Raw genomic sequence first — 18,340 nt, 5'->3', positions numbered from 1 at the left:
CTGGGTGAAGCCATGTGTGCTTCCAGCAGCCTGGGCACACCCTTGATGACTGTCCCTTCATCTGTGTAAGCACGGGAGTTAGAGCAGAGTCACTTCCTCGGAAGAGCTGATCCTTTGCAAGTTCAAACAAACCAAGAGTGTGTTCTGAGATCTGCCCCAGACCACCGACCTGAGCCTTCTGTGGCAGACCCTGAGTTGTTCCCATCTCACTCTGCATTTGGGAATTATGAGAATTTTGCAGGATACTGCAGGGAAAAAAGGCCAGTTTCCACGTGACTGGCCACAGCTCCTTGACTTCTTCACAGCACAGAGCGTTGGCAGGACTGGTGACTGCACTGCAGGACACAACCTTGGGACCAGGATCTCGACTTCACGTGCTCATATGTGTCACATTCTGTACTCTGGACCTTTCCTCCCACCCTGTTAGTTAAACATCCCCAATATTTGTCCCTGCACAGGACAGCCCCAAGAGGCACATAGCTGGGATTGTTTGGGTGTCCTGTGCAGGGCCAGGAGTTGGACTCTGATAATCCTTGTGGGTCCCTTTCAGCTCAGGATATTCTATGATTCACACTGCAAACACCATAGGCTGATTGTTTCTTTGGAGTTTGGGTCTCTTTGTGCTTCCACAGTTCCTGGAAAGTTTTGTCAATTCATTTTCAAGTTTTTTGCTGGTTGGAAGCTTTTTTTTCCTTTGTTAAAGTGTAAAATAAAAAAGAATGAAGTTTGCAAAGGGACAAGCTAGTTACCTTGGGTCAACAACTGAAGTCTCAGTCTTTGTGGGATTTAGGTTTCAATTTAATGGAGATTTTAGAGGGAAAATTGTGGCTTAATTTAGAATCAAGTGGATTGTCTTAGCTTTTATTTCACTGCTCATATGAAAGAAAGTCCAAGGAGAGCTGAGTAATCACTCAGAAGAAAAAAAAAACCAAACCCATGATTTGTTGTCCAGGGCAAAAAAAGAGATGTTTACCTTTAATGCTGTGTGTGTGAGTGTTTGAATGTCTTTCATGAACCAAGTAACTTTGCAATAAGTGCTCAACTGCCACTGGTGTTGTACAAAGGGCTCGAGAGCAGAGAAGGGTCATGGTGGGCAGCCCTCTCCGAAGGCAGAATCCCCAACCAAAGGAGCCAAGAAAAAGAAGGCAGAGAGTCCCAAGCTGGGACACAGCACATTTAGTAAACTCTTTAGGCACAAGGTCGGTATGAACCTCGAGCAGGAGCAGAGCCCTGAGCAGTAACAGATGGCTCCTGTCAGAGAGAGAAGTTGTTTAACTGGTGACTCCAACCAGCATCTGGCCAGATGTGCAGTGCTCTGGGAATGCTGTGTGAGCATTCCTGGGCCAGGTGTGATGAAAACCATCCTCACGTGCAGCGTTTCTCTCGTTGGGCCATCTGTGAGCTCAGGGTTCTGAAAGAACTCCTCTCACCTTCCCTGCTCCGTGATTCCCAGTTACTAACCCTGACTAAACCTCCCTGGCCACTACAAACAAAATCAAAGGTGCTGACAAACAATGAATTGTGTAAATGTGAGCAGAGCCTGCAACTGCAGAGCAGGCAGAGCTGCAGAGCTCAGTGCAGCTACACTTCAGGCTTTATGGTCATTAACAGGCACCATCACGTGGCTAAAATTGGTGAATTGGGCCATCTGATAGGGCACAGAGAAGGTTGGGACATGGAGTTTCCTTCAGAAATAGGTATTTCTCACTGAAAACAAGGAAAGTAATTGTTGATTGAAGTCCATGTTTAGTTTGAAGGGAAAAAAAAAATCTGGTTTTGAAGAGTACATTTAAGTGTTTTAAATGCACATTCAATCAAAGGGTTGTTTCAGAGGACCGAAAATCACTGAAAGCTTTTGGTCTCAAGCTCTGTATTTAGGGGTTTCTGCAGTCTCTGAAGATACTCTGCCATGGTACTCCATTGCAGAGAAGCAGAGAATTGTAGCTTTTTAGCCCAAAGAATGCAGGAGCAGAGACCCTTTCACTGGGGGAGGCAAGTAATTAATATTTAATGCTCACTCAAGACACCCACATGGAATTTCTGGTGAGTAGGGGGCTTTATAGTCAAGGGCACAAGTCAAAGGGAGTTCTTTAACACATTTTCAACACAGAAACGTTCTTTCCATGTCACATTTTTGAGATAAGTCGTCTGCATGTTGCTGAAGGAATAATAATATTCCCAATGGTTTTAAGTCTGCAATTCTTGCCAATAGCCTAAAGTTAAGATCTCATCTCATATATACTGTGTTGATAGCTAATAGTTTTGGTATTTAATACAATGAAAATATTAATTACTTGTTCATAATGAGTTAAGGCTTCCTGGTAAAAACCACACCTGCCTAGCATTTTTTAAGACCTTTCTACAACAATGAAAAAATCTTACAGTGAATTGCAGGGAGAGATGCTTGGCTTTCATTGGAATATTTAATGGAACTTTAAAAAGTTATGGTCTGGAATGAGAGCAGTTGTCTTTAAGGAAAGCAACAGCACTAAATTTTTACACCAATAAAATCTATCTTATAAAATGTCATTGCTTTTAAAACAGCTTTTTCTTGTTTCCAAATTTATTTTCACAGTTTCCTTTCCACATACAAACTAAAGAAGCAATAGCTGAGAGAGCATTTATGGTGTATTAAGAGTAAAGGGGATGGATTAAAATGGTGCCAACAGTTTGCTTGTGAGGCTGATTGAAAATGGCAATTCAGATTGGAGCAGTGATGTGACAGGCAGGCCTTCAAGTTACCAATTCTAGTAAAAAACCCCACAGTTTGTATCTTTTCCTCTGAAATGCCTTACCATGATGTGTGAACTAGATCACCAGGTAACAAATTCCTTTATCTGAAATGACAATTTTAATCTATTTATTCATATTTAGTTTTGAGCACTTCACTGTCTCCTCTGAAAGTTTTCTGTGCAAGTCTTCCAAAATAAACAGCTCTGTACATTAATTAAGATTAAGTTGACTATTAGCTTAACAGCAACATTGTTTTTCAGTCTCCTGTTATGTGAATACTAACTTTAAAGCAACTCCTGAATGTTGTTTTCAAACAGCAATGCCCATCCTGATATAAACCCCTAACACAGACCTCAGACTGAGTTTGGGTGGCATTCCAAACTGGGTCCCTGTCTGCCCTTTCATTCCCATCCCCGTGTATTTGCCTTGCATTTCGTGCCAGTTTTGCAGTGTAACTGTGCTGATTTATGGGATTTTTCCTTGGAAGAGAAGGGTTGGTAACTTACTTTGAGCACTAGTGCTCAAGCCAGTCCATGGTATTGTGCTTGTTCTTCCTACTTGCTCTGGATCCTGTTCATTAGAGCTGACCACAAAAAAGATCCTGGCTCCTGCAAAATAACTCTCACCTGCTGTCTCAAGAAGTCCCCACAGCCCAGGGGTGCTGGGCTCAGTTTATGGCTGGCTGATGTTTTATGTACAGCTCAGGTAATTCTTCAGTGTGAGCTCTGCTGGGTGTGAGAGCTGAGAGAGGAGTGTATCACTGCCCAAGGAGGAATTTCCTCCTGGATTTCTGTGTTTTGAGGAAACCAGGAGACACAGATTTGAGGAGGAGGTTATTACAGAAGGCAGACTACAAGGAAGAGACTTTTTACAAGAGCACACAGTGACAGGACAAGGGGGAATGGCTTCATAGTGACAGAGAGTAGGTTTAGATTGGGCATTGGGAAGAAATTGTTCCCTGTGAGGGTGGGGAGGCCCTGGCACAGGTTGCCCAGAGAAGCTGTGGCTGCCCCATCCCTGGAAGTGTCCAAGGCCAGGTTGGAAGGGGCTTGGAGCAACCTGGGCTAGTGGAAGGTGTCCCTGCCTATGGCAGGGGGTGGAATGAGATGATTTTTAATGTCCCTTCCAACCTCAGCCAGTCTATGATTATATGAAAAGACTAAATCCCACCCAATGCCCAAAAGTGTGAGGGGATGGGTTAAACCAACCTCCAGCACCTGCAGAGCTTCTCTTTGTGGAACTGCAACTCCTGCTCCTACAAAGCCCTGGCTGTTCTGTGCCCTTGCTTTCCAGGCTGTCATTTGCCTGTTTTATATCCCAGAAAGTGAAGTTCCCCACTTTGAAGGCAGCATGAGCACATCCCAGACTGGTGTGTGGCTTCCCTATAGAAAACACCCAGCTCTGGTGTGTAAATGTGCCCTGGAAATTGCAAACACAGACCCAGTGCAGAAAAACCTCTGCTAGTACCTTCAAACCCTGTGTGATGTGTTAGCTGGACAGAATGGGAATACATGGAATATGGGTATGCAGATATAAATAGAGCCATTTTTAAAGAACAGGTTGAGGACTGCAAGCACAGCAACATGAGCACAAAGCAGTGCAGGTAGAAGGATGGGACCTGGCAGTGCTCTGGAAGCCTCTCCTCAGCCTGGGCTCAGTTTCCATGGCTGCAGGAGCCAGGACTTTCAGAAACGTTCACTAAAAATAAAATAACTTGTCCCACAGACAATTTGAGCACTGTGACATTGCCTCAGACAGACTTGTCTTTGTGTTTTGTTTCCCTTCAGGCTGCAAAAGAGACCCAACAGACAACCAACACCAAAGTGAGTAGGATGGCTGGAGTTATCTGTGTGAATAATGTGGGCAAAGGGGAATTATTCTCACTGTCATCTTTAGTCTCCAAGACAGTGTTTTAATTCCTTTATCAGTTTCTCATCTCTGTGAGGGGTGGGTTGCTGTGCCATTTGCTTCCTCTCCTCAAGATGTTGCTTCATTTGAAAGGGCAGAGATGGACCTTGCTGCCCGTGTCACCTGTGCAGTGGTGCTCACCTGTACCAGGTGATGCCTGAAAATGCTCCGGGTGTTCTGTTTGTTTTGTTCTCCACAATAACCTGTGTGTCCATGTTCCTTGCAGAGCCCTGAGCAGCAACCTGTCACCTCTGTAAAACCAGACAAAACTGTCCCTCCCTCCCAAGAGCCACCGCCGGCCAAGCAGAACCCGAAGGCCCCCGAGGCTGCAGCCGCCCCTCAGGGAGCAGCCAGTGAAGCCCCCAGGGAGGGGATGAAGGAGAAACCATCAGCCATCCCCATGCCCCTGAGCAAGCTCTTCTGGAAAAAGGTATGGCTGGATTGTGGAGCTGCTCCATCTCCGGGCAGGGAGAGGAGTTATTGCCGAGCACTGTGACAGCAGAGCAGTCAAACCTGCCCGAGAGAGCAGCTCCCATGTGCTAAACTTTGTATGCACATACAAATACATCCCCATGTCTTTGTCTCCTGGTTTCGTCAAAACACACAAATCCAGTTTGTTAAATCTTGTAATTTTTTTATTTATGTGGAATAAGGAATGTTTTTCTCTGTCAACTCAACGCTTCTGTTAAAAAACCCCACAGAGATCACAGCATTCTTTACCAAATCATATCATTAATAGAGATACATCTATAAAACCCTATCTCTCTTTTATACCACATCTTTTGGAACTGTTTGCTTTAGTTCCAGATGTTTAAAAACCTGGAATCTGGTGGGTCTATTCTTACTCAGTAGAAAATATTCCATGGCAGAGCAGATCAGATCAGTCTTTAGTCTGGGCGTTTAGTTGCTTGGGAAGACACATTATTCCTCAGGTTAAATAATGATTTTAACTAAAATTAGGACTAACTCTGAAAACACAGTTCCTGTTTCCATGATCCTCATGGAATCTCCAGTTGAAAGAAGGGCTGTATTAAACTTTACTGAATCACTGTATGTCGAATAACTGCTTTTCTGGGCTTCTGTTCAAGTCCAAATCCCAGAAATTAACTGCTTCCAAACAGCCAGATGCTGCTGAGTGGCCCTGCAGCTTCTTTAGCTTGAGCTGGAGATACATTTTGGAAACGTTATTTGTATAAAAAAAAAATGAAGGTGTTTAGTAAATAGTAAATATGCATGAAAACAATCCAAGCTTGAAACATTTGCTACTTGGGACTTAATTTCCTGGGGAATTGGGTGAATCAGGTACTTGGAATGAGAAGGAAGTTGGGAAGAAGAGGGAGAGGGAGGGGTTTTTATGTAGTTATTGCTACAAAAACCTCCTACTCTGACTAGTCTGGCTTATTCGAAAACAGAGCTGGGAAGCAGGATGTATGTTGAACATCAGGATGAAATAAGGGAAAAAAAGAGGCTTTCTGGCAGACTGTTTTGTGTAGTTTCAGTGTACAACAGAGTAATAAATTTGGTCTGAATTCAGCAATTTCATAATGAAGTAAGAGAGTGTTTAAAAAAAAAAAAAGAAAAAATATGTAAGAAAGGAAGATTTTCTTGCAGAAAACTAGTGAAAATCACTCCTTTGTGGGAGAAATTGGTGGTGAAGGTTTAAAAAAAAATCTGATAAGGTTTTGGTAAGGTTTCTAAACCTTATTTTGAAATATTAAGACAAACTAAAGAAGTTATTGATGTTTTACTGCCCACAGTGAACACTAACTCTTCATATCCCATATTAGAGCTAAATTAGCTCTTGGTCCCTGCTCTGTGCTGCTTTAACCTTGTAACAATCCTCACGTGAAGTCCAGGGATCTCAAACATCTCAGGGGTACAAACCTTGTCCCAAAATTCTTTCACTCCTGTTAGTTGATAACGCTGCTTTATTTTATCCTACATCATCATCAGCTGCTTATGGAACAGAAAGTTTTGCAGAGAATTCTCTACAAGCAGATTTCTGTTGCTGCCAAAAATACTAAGGGCTGGTTAAAGCACTTACACAAATGCACTGAATTACAATAGTGTGTGAAACCTGAACTCTGAAAAATGAGCCTGGTTTTGCTTAGTTAGAACTTCTTGGGTCTGGAATCATGCTGAGGCTAAAGTTTTTGCAAGTTTTCTGGAGCGAATTTTTGCGATAGAGAACCAGATTTGGTCCTAAGAATTTAAAAAAAAAAATCTGCCTCTTTGAGCACTGAATCCTCACCTGTAAAAGGCTCATGTTTCCTTACTGAGATTTCTTGACAGAGAATAATATTTTCTTTGATGAAAGCCCTTGGTGACCCAGTCAGTTTGAAGCTAAAAATAACGAGAGTAGAGGTACCAAAAAAATAAAGTCCTTAGATTACAGCTTAGGCTCAAACTCAGCTTGGTTTGAAGAATCTGTGGGATGTTTTCCTGCAGCGATTTTATCTTTCTGGCACACTCAGTACACTGTCCTCTTGCTGGGACAGAGAAATGAAGCTGGCAACTGTTCCAATAGGTGTATAATTCAGAGCCAGGAGTAATTTTCCTTTTGAACTAACAAATAGCAACCACAACACTCAAAAGATCCAGGACTGAGATCCAGCTTCTCCCTTTCCAGGCAGTCTCTTAAATATCCATCTTCTGATGAGCTTTCACTTCAAAGTGAAGCTAATGAAGTGCCTGTCAACACGTTGCAGTTGATGCTGCTGCTCTGACTGCAGATGAATAAATATGGAAAGGGAAAAGGAAAAACTCCTTTTTCAGCTTCTCAGCTGGGAACCACTTTGTATTTGCCCCATTTCCTGATGGGTCTGCACAGGAGTTTTTGTAACTGTTACTCAAATGTTTGTCATGGCAGCATTTCTTTTCTAATAAGGAATACTGATAGAAAGCTACAGTTAATGATTTCCAATATTTGTGTTGGAAAGCTGGCTTCAAGGCCTTGTAGGTCTTTCACCAGGGCAGAGGAACAGGATGCTTTGTATTTATCTGATCAAGGCAGGCCAGTAAATTGTGGAAGGTGATCAAGGCAGCATTACTTGGATTGCTCTGTGAACTATCTTTAAAAGCACATGGATTTTCTTTAAAAACTAGACTTCTAAGCTGTTGCAACTCTGCTGTCAAACAACTGCAGAAAAATTATGCTCTTTTTACTGAGGGGTATTTCTGTGCTGATACACAAACAGCAAACTGGTTGGCTGTTGGGTGCAGGAGAATATAGAGTCACAGAAGGGTTTGGGCTGGAAGGGACCTTAAAGGCAACCCAGTTCCACCCCCTGCCATGGGCAGGGACACCTGCCACTAGACCAGGTTGCTCCAAGCCCTGTCCAACCTCGCTTTGAACACTTCCAGTCCCCTCAACAACTTCATGGCCTCCTCTGGACTTGCTCCAACAGTTCCATGTCCAATCTCACCTTTATTGCTGAGCCTGTAATTGTGTTCCATCCTAAGCAAAAAGAGCAGGGAAGGACCTTGACCTCCCCAACCTGGGGATTTGGGGGTCAGACCCCACTCCTGGGCTGTCCAGACCTGTGTGGTGTCAGTGGTTCATAGTCTGAGCTGTCACAGCCCAAAACCTGCTCTGTGGCACCTTCAGGCAGTGGCTGCAGGGCACAGGGGCTTTGGGGGGAGGTCCAAGCCCAGGGTGAGGGCTAAAGCTGAGCTGCCTTGACTGCAGCAACCTCTGTTGGCTTTGCCTTGGCCAGGGAGGGCAGGAAGGTGGGGGAAAGTCTCTCCAACCCTTCCTACTCCCTGCCTGTGTGTCTGGAGTAGATCTCAAGCCTGACTACCCTTTTAAGTGGAAATTTCTTGAACAAAAGGTCATCTTGTATATATTGTTGAGATAAAAGAAAAGCTGCTTCATAGGGAAGGTCTGACCCAGGGAAAGCAGAAGTGCTCCTCGTGTCTAATGAAATGCAGTGGGGAGTGCCAGCTCAGGCTGCAGCACGAGATCAAAGCAGGGTGCAGTGTTTATCTCAATTTGGAGGAAAGATGCAGCCAGCCAAAGGAAAACTCCAATCCAAGTTATCCAGGTCACAAAATGAGTTACACTCTCATAAGGCAACAATTTGTGTGCTCAGGAACCCAGATAAGAAAACGGTGTAACAATAGTTCCCCAAAACAACAGGAGGGTTTGTAAGAACCAAAAGATGTCTCAGAGTAGGCACAAACTTTCCACCACAATTGGTTTAAAAACCTTATTACTGAAAGAAAATTAGGGACATTTAAGGGAATAAAAAATGCTTTCAAAACAGTGAAATAAAGAGCACAGTAAAACACTCCTATAAAACACAGCTAGCAAAGATAAGTTAAAATATTATTTTGAAAAAGAAAGCAAAAGCTGCTCTGTAACAGGAAGAAGAAAGGATGGAGCTCATCTTACTTCAAACAAATGTATCTTGAAATGTTTTCTAAATTTGGCAGAGTGCCTTTAACAAAAGAAAAATAAAATAACCCAACAGCCCTTCTGTCCCCATGGTGCATAACTGCAATAGCTGCTGACTTAGGCTGAATTTATTAAAATTTGTGTTTAAGGAAACTGGAAGCAGAATCTGGACCCATGAATGCAGCAACCTCAGCTGCTGCAGTTTATAGGTGTAAGGAGAGAACTTTTATGAGAACACTTATGCATCAAAGCTGATATGAGCCAGGCTGTTTGCAAATTATTATTCTATATAAATTGGAGTTTCTTCCTAAAACTGGTCACAAAACTTGATATAACTTTTGCTTTTCCCTTAAGTGAAGTGAAGAAGCTGAGCCTGTTGCTCTAGTTAATGTTACATCATTCAAAGTTTATTGACTTCAGCTTTGTCAGGCTCTTCCTATTTCGCTCTCAGTTCCTGCCAGAAACACCTTGGTGATTTTCTTCAATGCACAAATGGAAATTTTTCTTCAAGTTTCTTAGGGGGAACAGTAACAACAATTAAAAATTCTTTTTAATTGTCAGAGAACCTTTGCTGGAAGGGGTTTTGTCATGTCTCCATTTGCCACCTCAGCTTTATTTGAGAAGAGGACTTTGTGATGTGTCTGGAGTTTCCTCTTGGTCCAGCATGTCTGAAATACCCTGATGTGTTTGCATAGAAGTTGTGGAACCTCCAGCCTTGGAGGTACCACAAGCTCAACACAAGCAGTTCCTCAGCAGCTTTCAGCAGGGAGGTTGGACCAGGCTTCCACAGATAACTTTGAGATCACAAAATTGTGAAAGAAAACCTTCAGAGTCAGTTAATTCAGCCTCACAGAGGGAGATGAGTTTACAGGAATGGTTTCTGGAGATAATTATAGGAAATTCATACCATTTTTAATAGCAAGCCTAAGGATCTCAAACAAGATAAACCATAACTTCCACAACAACTTTGATATAGTAATTCCAAATTAAAGTAAGTGCATAGGTGTTTAAGAAAGAAAAAGGTGTTCTAAATCAGGATTTAAACGTTCCTAAAGCCCAGGAGCTTTTCTTGAATTCAAATGAGGGTCAGCACTATCAAAGAGGGTGATTGTGACCCGTGGAATTAGGTGAAGGAATAGATGAGCAACTTAACTACCTCGTACCTCAAAAAATCATTTATATCTGTGCAATTGGGAAGAGGAGCTGGGGATGCAGATGTGACCAGCCTGACAATGCTGGGGCTGGGATGTTGCACTCCTGTATTTCACTAGGAACGATGATATACAGTTTTAACAATTAATAATGTCCACAATGTGTTTTATTTAATCCTATTTCTGCTTTTGTGTGCAAACTCCTGGGTATGATCTTTCTCGTATTTACTGGTTTTACCTGAGTGTCATCTTCTCAGGATACATATTGCTGTATGTCATTTCATTTAAATTTTCTTTTTAAAACTGCAATCAAATCTAGATTCTTGTGTTTGAGAACTGGTACTGCAGCACAAGAAAGGCCATTTCTTCAATTTATACAAGCTGGTGGGATTTTAACACTTACTTACTTTTTTTATTTGGGATGAATCAAATTCCTGAAGCAACACCTAGAGATCAGTTAAGCAAAGGATGCTTTCATGCCACACTTGTTCCTGCAGTGCTGCAGCACTTTGTAACCTCTTTAAAAACCCCAAGCAAACCCTCACTGATTAAGTGGGAATGGTTTTTTCCCCTTTTTTCACGTTTCCCAACCCCAGAACGCATCGGAGGAAGCGGAGGCCGTGAGCAATGAGAAAACAGAGGCGTCTTTCGAAGCGGTGGCTCCGGACAGGGACGAGAGCAAGAGCCCGGAGGGCTCAGAAGTGAAACCCAGAGGGGCGGAAAGCAAAACGCCCAAGGCGAACCTGAGGAAGTTTTTCAAGCTGGTAAGCGAAGCGCTGCCGGGATGGGGAGGATTCTTGGGAAATCCCGCGTCCGGGCGGGCGGAGCGTGACCCCCCTGGCCGCAATTCCCCGTCCTGCATCTCCCTCTCGCGGCTCCTCCCGGAACGTTCCGCGCTCCCTTCCCCGCCTGCCCGGGGGCTCCGGTGGCCCTTTCCCTCCCCCAGGTGGCCCAGGGAGCTCCAGGGGTTGAGGTGCTGAATGAGCCTCAGCTCCACAAGCCGCTTCCCCCGGGCTGATGCTCCGGGCTGATCCCATCTCCAAACCCGTCTCCCGTTCGTCCAATGCCCCTGCGTTGTGTCGAGTCCTGCACTTGCTTCAGGGAGTTGTATTTTCAGTAGCTCAATTTTTTTTTTTTTTTTTTTTTTTTTTTTTTGGCAGCTTATGTAGGTTAGCTAAACTGGCATGTGAAAGGATGCAGTTGCTGCTGCAAAGGTCTGTTAGATGGAAAAATGGAAGGTATAAAGTAGAATCTAATCCTTTTTCCCAGAAGACCAGAGGGAAGAAGGAAACCACTGAGGTGATCAATTGGCTGGTATTGTGTTGTGGCTGTAGGTGTGAAATTATCCCGATGGATTTGTGTACAAACAGCCAGACAATATTTCTTAAAAGAGTCTAGAAAAGTGGCCAAGAGAGAAAATAATCCAAGTCTAGAAATAACACGTCTCTGATAAAATCGTAGCAGACCTTGAGGATTTATATAGCAAATTGATCTATTTTGGCAAGGTTTACAAATGCATATGGAAGGCTTCCATTTTCAGTCAATGCTGGTTTATTTTCAGGCAGCTACACGGTGTGGATATCAGAGTAGCTTAACATTAAAATGTGGAAAAATGTAGTTTCTTTGAAGCTGATGTGATGGCCAGCCCAGGTGTCTGCCCACAGGTACATACCTGGTACATACCTGTGAACAGTCACGGTGTCACAGGTTAAAATTTGTGACTCAGACTGTAGGAGTGCACACCACAGCCCAACTCTTGATTTATTTTTTATTTCCAAAAGATTAGCATTTCTTTTATTCTCAGCTGTTTGCTGGCCTCAGCCCAACCTGTGATGGGTTCGTTCAGTTTTTGTTCTCGGGGAGTGCTTTACTACAGGGCCACTCTTATGTATTTGAGGATCCAAGCAAAAAATTCTTAATATCAGCCAGCAACTGTGCACCCAACCTGCTTTTAATTCCACATAATGTTTCAGTCAGTTTAGAAAAATCTCCACCTTATTCCTAAATCCAAGGGGCCTTGTGGTTGTCCTGCATGGAGGCCTGGCAGTGGCACAAGCTGGGCTTGCAGAAGGGGAGTTGGGAGCAATGCATTTCAAACACTAACAACTGTGGGCATCATGACTTCAGATCGTGTCACTCTACCAAAAAACAGCACCCATTAAAAAAATAAAGCTGTTCCACACCCATCTTAGTCACCATGGAAGAAAACAATGCTGTGTTAAAAGCAGTAGATGTATCACTGCTCTAATCAGAGCAGGGATTTAATCCAGATTTCGGCCTAGAAAACAGAACCAGTGCTAGACAAACATCTACCCACAGGGGAAGCAGAATTGTGTTAATGGTGTAAGTGGTTTTGCAGCTTTTTGGAACCTTCAGTAGTCATCTGCTCTACTTTTGGCTATCGATTTCAAAACGGATCGAGGACTATTTTAATATCTGTATTGGCCCTGAAGTTTCCTGGGCCATTTCCTCTGAATAACTTTGGGATTACTGGATCACTTCCATGCTTTTGTGCAGAATCAGCTGCCCAACAGCTTTGTGCCAGCTGCTCAATCAGTATTTCTGATTCTGAAGGCAGACACAAGGATTTTAAGCCACTGCTGAACAGGTACTTTCTGTAAAGCTTTTGAACTAGTGGTGAGTGCTGCAAATGGGTGAAATGTCTGAAATTCCAACACAGGCTTGATTTTTCTCACAAGGAAGAGGTAGGGAAGCTCCAGGGCTGTGGAGAGCTGAGATGAACTCTGTAGAGGTGTCTAATAGGGCTTTTTGCTCAGTAGAGCTGCACTGGCAGAGCATTCACTGGAAGGTGTAATTTCCATTCAGAAAAGGTTTCTACTGTAGTTTTGTCTGGAGGTTTGGCTGCCCTACAGGAGCAGCCATAAAGTGGAGGGAGAAATTCTTCTCTGCGAGGGTGGGGAGGCCCTGGCACAGGTTGCCCAGAGAAGCTGTGGCTGCCCCATCCCTGGAAGTGTCCAAGGCCAGGCTGAACAAGGCTTGGAGCAACCTGGGATAGTGGGAGGTTATTAGAGCAACAATCTCTCTTGGAAGAGGTTGACTTTTAATTTTATATATTAATATGATTCCTTACTGGGTTTGTCTTCTGCCTGCAGAGGAAGATCCCAAGTTATTCCCACAACATCCACAGTTTTATGTCACACAGGTCACCACCAGGTGCCCAAGGAAAGGTAATTTAGCATTTTAGGATTGAAGACTGGGACCTAGAAATTAATTCTATTGCAGTCTATTGTGAACCTCCAACAGGCAAGTCAGTTATTCTCCAGATGCCCCAGTTTTGACATTATTCTCCTCAGAAAGCACAAGCACAGGCTGATAGCAAGGAGACATTTAGATCCACAGCACTGTAATTGCTGCTGTTGACACAAGGAGAAGCCATTGGGAGAACCAGGAGGAATTTCCCTTGGAAAAGGCTGTGTGTATCCCAAAGACTGCCTGCTGACTTGCTCAGTGCAGATGTCCTTTCTTATTTGTGCTGAGTTATTTGTGCTTGCAAAGGTCACAAAAGCCACTGCTGTGACTAAAATAGGAGAGGGCTAACTAATACTATAAAAGATATTGGGAAATTATAGCAAGATAAAGTATTAGTCTAAATCCCTGGAATTCAATAAGAGATGAAGAAATAGCACTGCTCTTTTATCGAAGTAATCCACCTATGTGGATTTGAAATCCAGCTGAAAGTCTTTCCAGCCTCATTAATCAAAAATCAAACAGTTATTGTGTTATTTCCAGGGTGGGATATATCAGAGCCAGTGCAGGTGTCCTGATAGAGATGTTACACCTGAATTAATCACCCCAGGTCCCCTTGTGGAGGTTGAGCAGGTCTGAGAGCCCCTTAGAACACGTCAGATGATGAAAGCCCTGAAAGTTCCTGCACAGGATATAAACAGGTGCAAAGCTAAATAAGAGAAATCCTTTCAAAAAGGCTGGTTTGAGATATTTTGTGGAGATAAGAAGGGTGCAAACTGGCATTTTTAATAAGAATGAGATAATTGCCAACTGTAAACTGAGGCTGTAGCTTTGTCCTCAGCCAGGAAGTTTATTGGCAGCACAGATGGTCTAAGACAGTGTTGAGTATGGATGTTCCCAAGGAGAGTTTATCTTTCTGGGATAAGTAAATATTGTTCCCACATTGTCTGTTGCGTCTGTGCTGGCCTACTTCCCCATGTAAATAAACCTTTAGGCAATAAATAGCATTTGGAATCAAGAATAGCTATTTTACGCTGTCACAACTTAACTTTTCTTCATTATTCATGAAAACGTAACAAGTGTGTTGGCTGTCCCCACCTTCCTCCATTTAAAGACGTGCTGATCCACCCCTTATTGCCCAAGAAAGCAGGGGGGGATTTTTGGGAAGCTCTGGGCAGCAGCAATCCTAAGTGACCAAAGGCAAGGATAAGAGGTCAGCAGTGCTGGAGAGAAATCCTTGGGATCGTGTCTCACTGACGGCAAGAGGGAACTTTGTCTAGACCTCAAGGTCTTTACTCTGTTATTTTTGGTAAAAAAACTAAAAATAAATAATGAAAAAAAAAAAGAGAGAGATGGATTGCTAGATGTTGGCTAAAGCAGGGCTATTTTTTTCTGGGTTTGGGGTGTTTAGGGGGGGAAAAGGGAACACTGATGGCTGTTACAGCACAAACTTTTTTTTTCTGGAGGCATCTGAGCCTTGCTGAGATAGAAATGCGAACTAGATCTTATCACAGCACATCTTCATACACTCTGGACTGAGTTTGTCTCCTGCAGTGTAAAGACAGACCAAGTTGTGCTTCCTCCCCTCCATTTCTGCAACCCCTTGCACAGATAAAGCGTCACGAGCACAAACACAGGAGGCTGAGCAACAACGTGTTCCAGAGCGAGAATTTTTCCCACAAAAGTAATGAATTGTCATGGATTGGTTTGGTTTCCTATCCTGCTGCTGGCATATATTGATTTTCTGTGGTTTTATAGGAAAATCAGGGGCTGAAATAGGTCCTTGCAATACCACCATTTGTAGGATGGAGCTGACACTGTTGTGCTTCAAGTTACAAATCTACAAGCTGCAGAAAACCACAATTCCGCCTGATCTATCTTTAGAACAGAAGTCACATCCTTTCATTGTTTTCATTGAACTTAGGCAATGAAAAATGACATTTAAATTTGGGCTCTCTGAAATTCTGGAGTTTATTTTACGCTTTGCTGCTGAGCTCTGTGGCTTGTACAGCACTCAGGGGAATACCACAGAACACGGCTCCTAATTACAAATGTACACAGCACTCCTGTTCTTTCTGTGGCACTAATTGTGCCTAAAGCTTAATTTAACTGTCACAAAGCTTGTGGTGTTTACTCCTTGAGCTAGTTTTGTCAAACAGGGCTTTCTCATTTTTAAAGCTAAATAGAAACAGGGGATTGTACCTTAAAAAAGGTATTTCAGAGTCCAGGTTTGCTCTGAGTGACCTCTCAGCGCTGCAGCCTCAGGGTCTGCTTGGGTTGGGAAGAGTGGGCACCAAGGAGGGCTATCACTTAGATGTGTATAGACTGCAGGCATAAACTGGGAAGCAAAAACTGGGAATAAATGGATGCTGATGATAAATTATAAAAATACACCTTTAGAGCTGAGTGGGTTTTAATCATTCACAGGACATGCACTTAGTGGGATGGTTGGATAGAGAGGAAGTCCCACTAGATCTTGTAAGACAGATTTGGCTCTGCAAAGCAGAAAAAGCTCTTTCCTAGAAAACTACAGTGGCAGGGCTGATAGCACTGTCTTGTTTAGGACTGACATGATCTCAGGTCCACTGAGACCTCACTCATGTTTATCCTATTTTTCTTAATGGGAAAACTGACTTGCAAGAAACAGACTGACAGAAAAAAACACAGCAAAATCTACCTTGGGGTTGTGGGTATTTCAGAAACGTTGGTGGAGTTTCTGAAGTGTCTGGGTTTGTTTTAGTGTTGCAAAGAGTGGCCTTAAATTAAACCTTTATTCATGTGTGTCTTCTTAGTGAATGAACCCTGTTAGAAGTCCTGTAACCCTTTGTTATTTTAGTCAGTCAAGGGTGATGGAGGGACAACCAGTTCCGAAGTGGTAAATGGCCCCAGTCACCACGTAAGTGCCTGGATTTTTTCATCTCTTGGTGATGGGTTCCTGCCACTTCCTTCCATACAACTCTACCTTTTGAAATGTAAAAATCACTGAGAGAAAAGTTGCTCCATGCTCACTGATTTCTTTCCTTATCTATTTATTTTACCTATTCATGCTATTAAACAAGATTTTAAAGGGTCACTATCAGATTTAAAAAAAACCCACCAAACTTTTTTCCAGGTCTGTTTTTTTCTTAAATCAATTAGTGAGTTTGCAATCAGGTTTACTCCTCTCTCTTGCTGCTATTTTACCTTCTGCATGTAGCTTGGCTTAGGCAGTGAAACTAAATACACACAGCTAGAATTATTTTTATTTTGTTGATTTACTTGTCTTCTGAGGAAAAGATCATTTACGTGCAAACTCTGTAAAGGAGAAATGAAACTGAGAATGAAAACTGTTCACTGCAATTTAACAAAAGCCGTGGTAGTATTTTTTCTTGTTCTGTTTTTTTTTCTTTCATTCTGTGTTCATAAAAGCTAACCCAAAACTTTGGATGTGACATTTACATTATATTCTGCATGCCTTTAAAATGCTTCAGAAAAATTATATTTTCATTAGAAATACAAATACTGTTACCTTGTGTGAGAACAAAAACCTCATCTGTTGCAAGGCAAGATACCCAGAAGAATTACTTTTGAGTAATCTTTCAGTAATCAAAGGTAAAACAAGGTTCTGTGTATGGACAGTGTTTCCTTTAATAGAAAAACTGAAGTTGTATTAAAAACTGACATTTCAGAATTTCCTTTTTTAATTAACGGTAAAACTATTTTTCACTCTTTCTATTTTCATTATGTCTTATGACACCAAGGTTAATCTTTATGAATTAGTCACTAAAAGCATCCCAAATACAGAAGTCTTGTCTTGTGACATTTACTCCTTATTTCATACAAGAGTTTTGTGAAGTGATCTGGGTAAAACACTGAAAGTTACAGTCCTGGATCTACTTTTTATTATTTTAATTAGCAGCCAGTTGCCTTCCATTTTTGTAAATCACCTTATTATTCTTCCTCCTTCTCTCCCTTACCCTGATGTAAATTTAGAACAGTTTTATTACACTGAAAAGCCCAGTGAAAACTGGATCTGCTGTTGACTTTTTGGGGGGACTTCTGTGTAAAGATCTCCTTAAATTATGTCATTGTGTCCCTGGAATGTTGTGATTCTTCTCCACTTTCCATCACTGCCATTCTGAATGCCACAGAAATTTATTACAGCACTGACACAAAATCTGCAGAAATTTCAGTCTGCCTTTTTCACTCAAAAATCAGCCTTGGATTAAGGTCTCCTGTAACACGATGGGGAAAATACCCTGCTGTTCATCTTTTCTTTTTCTATTTCTGTTGCACTGCCAGCGTTGAGAGAGGAAAAGCAATCTGTCAGGTGCAGCTCACCCTTTAGAATAAGAAACATTAACATGTTTCATTATTCATGGGCTTCACTTCGTATTTCCTGAGCTGCTCCCATCAATATCAAATATGCCAATTTCCTGCCTCTCAAGGTTAATATGAAACACCTCAAAGAGATTATCTGATAGGAGTGGGGGTTTTTTTCCCCCTCTTATTTTGCCTGGAAAATGTATTATGAATATTTTTAAAAAGTGTTTTGTTTGACTAACATCAAAGGCCCAGCCTGCCCATAGAAATAATCCTTTTGCATCCCACTCGTGGCTCAGTCCTGAACAACCAAGCACGTGTGGTGAGGAAGACCCTAATTTTACACCCACAGAGCAAACCCACAGATTTCACAGAGTGTTCATAAGGGTCAGAGGTTGTTCTGGCACCTCTGAACTCAGATGTATCCAGCCTCAGAGCTATATTCAGTCTCAGAGCTGTATTTTGGGTGCTGTGGTTGTTTTTGAACTGAACGTGCACGTTTGCAACTGCACCAAAGAGACATTTCAAAAGCTGAAACAAATAAGAGTAAGAAGGAGCAGCAGCTGAGAGCTCGTGGACTGAGAGTTAAACTGAGTCAAACAGAGGCAGACACAATTAAATCTGACTTTCTGTTCATCCTCGT

The 18,340-nt window shown here is 42.5% G+C and overlaps 1 protein-coding gene across 1 annotated transcript in view; it reads left to right on the top strand.

Annotated features, from left to right (window-relative positions):
- The window catches only part of BCAS1 (breast carcinoma amplified sequence 1), a 43,042-nt gene that overhangs the window by 16,447 nt on the left and 8,255 nt on the right, over positions 1-18,340 (top strand). Inside the window, exons 6-9 of the mRNA XM_032705296.1 lie at positions 1,065-1,199; positions 4,521-4,556; positions 4,868-5,071; positions 10,785-10,952. Coding sequence (XP_032561187.1) covers positions 1,065-1,199; positions 4,521-4,556; positions 4,868-5,071; positions 10,785-10,952 — 543 coding nt within the window. The remainder of the gene's footprint in view (positions 1-1,064; positions 1,200-4,520; positions 4,557-4,867; positions 5,072-10,784; positions 10,953-18,340) is intronic.

Source organism: Chiroxiphia lanceolata, chromosome 17, assembly GCF_009829145.1.
Source record: "Chiroxiphia lanceolata isolate bChiLan1 chromosome 17, bChiLan1.pri, whole genome shotgun sequence".
In the NCBI taxonomy this organism is placed as follows: Eukaryota; Metazoa; Chordata; class Aves; order Passeriformes; family Pipridae; genus Chiroxiphia; species Chiroxiphia lanceolata.
Note: the sequence above shows the minus strand (reverse complement) of the source record. Positions and strands in the feature narration are given on the sequence as shown.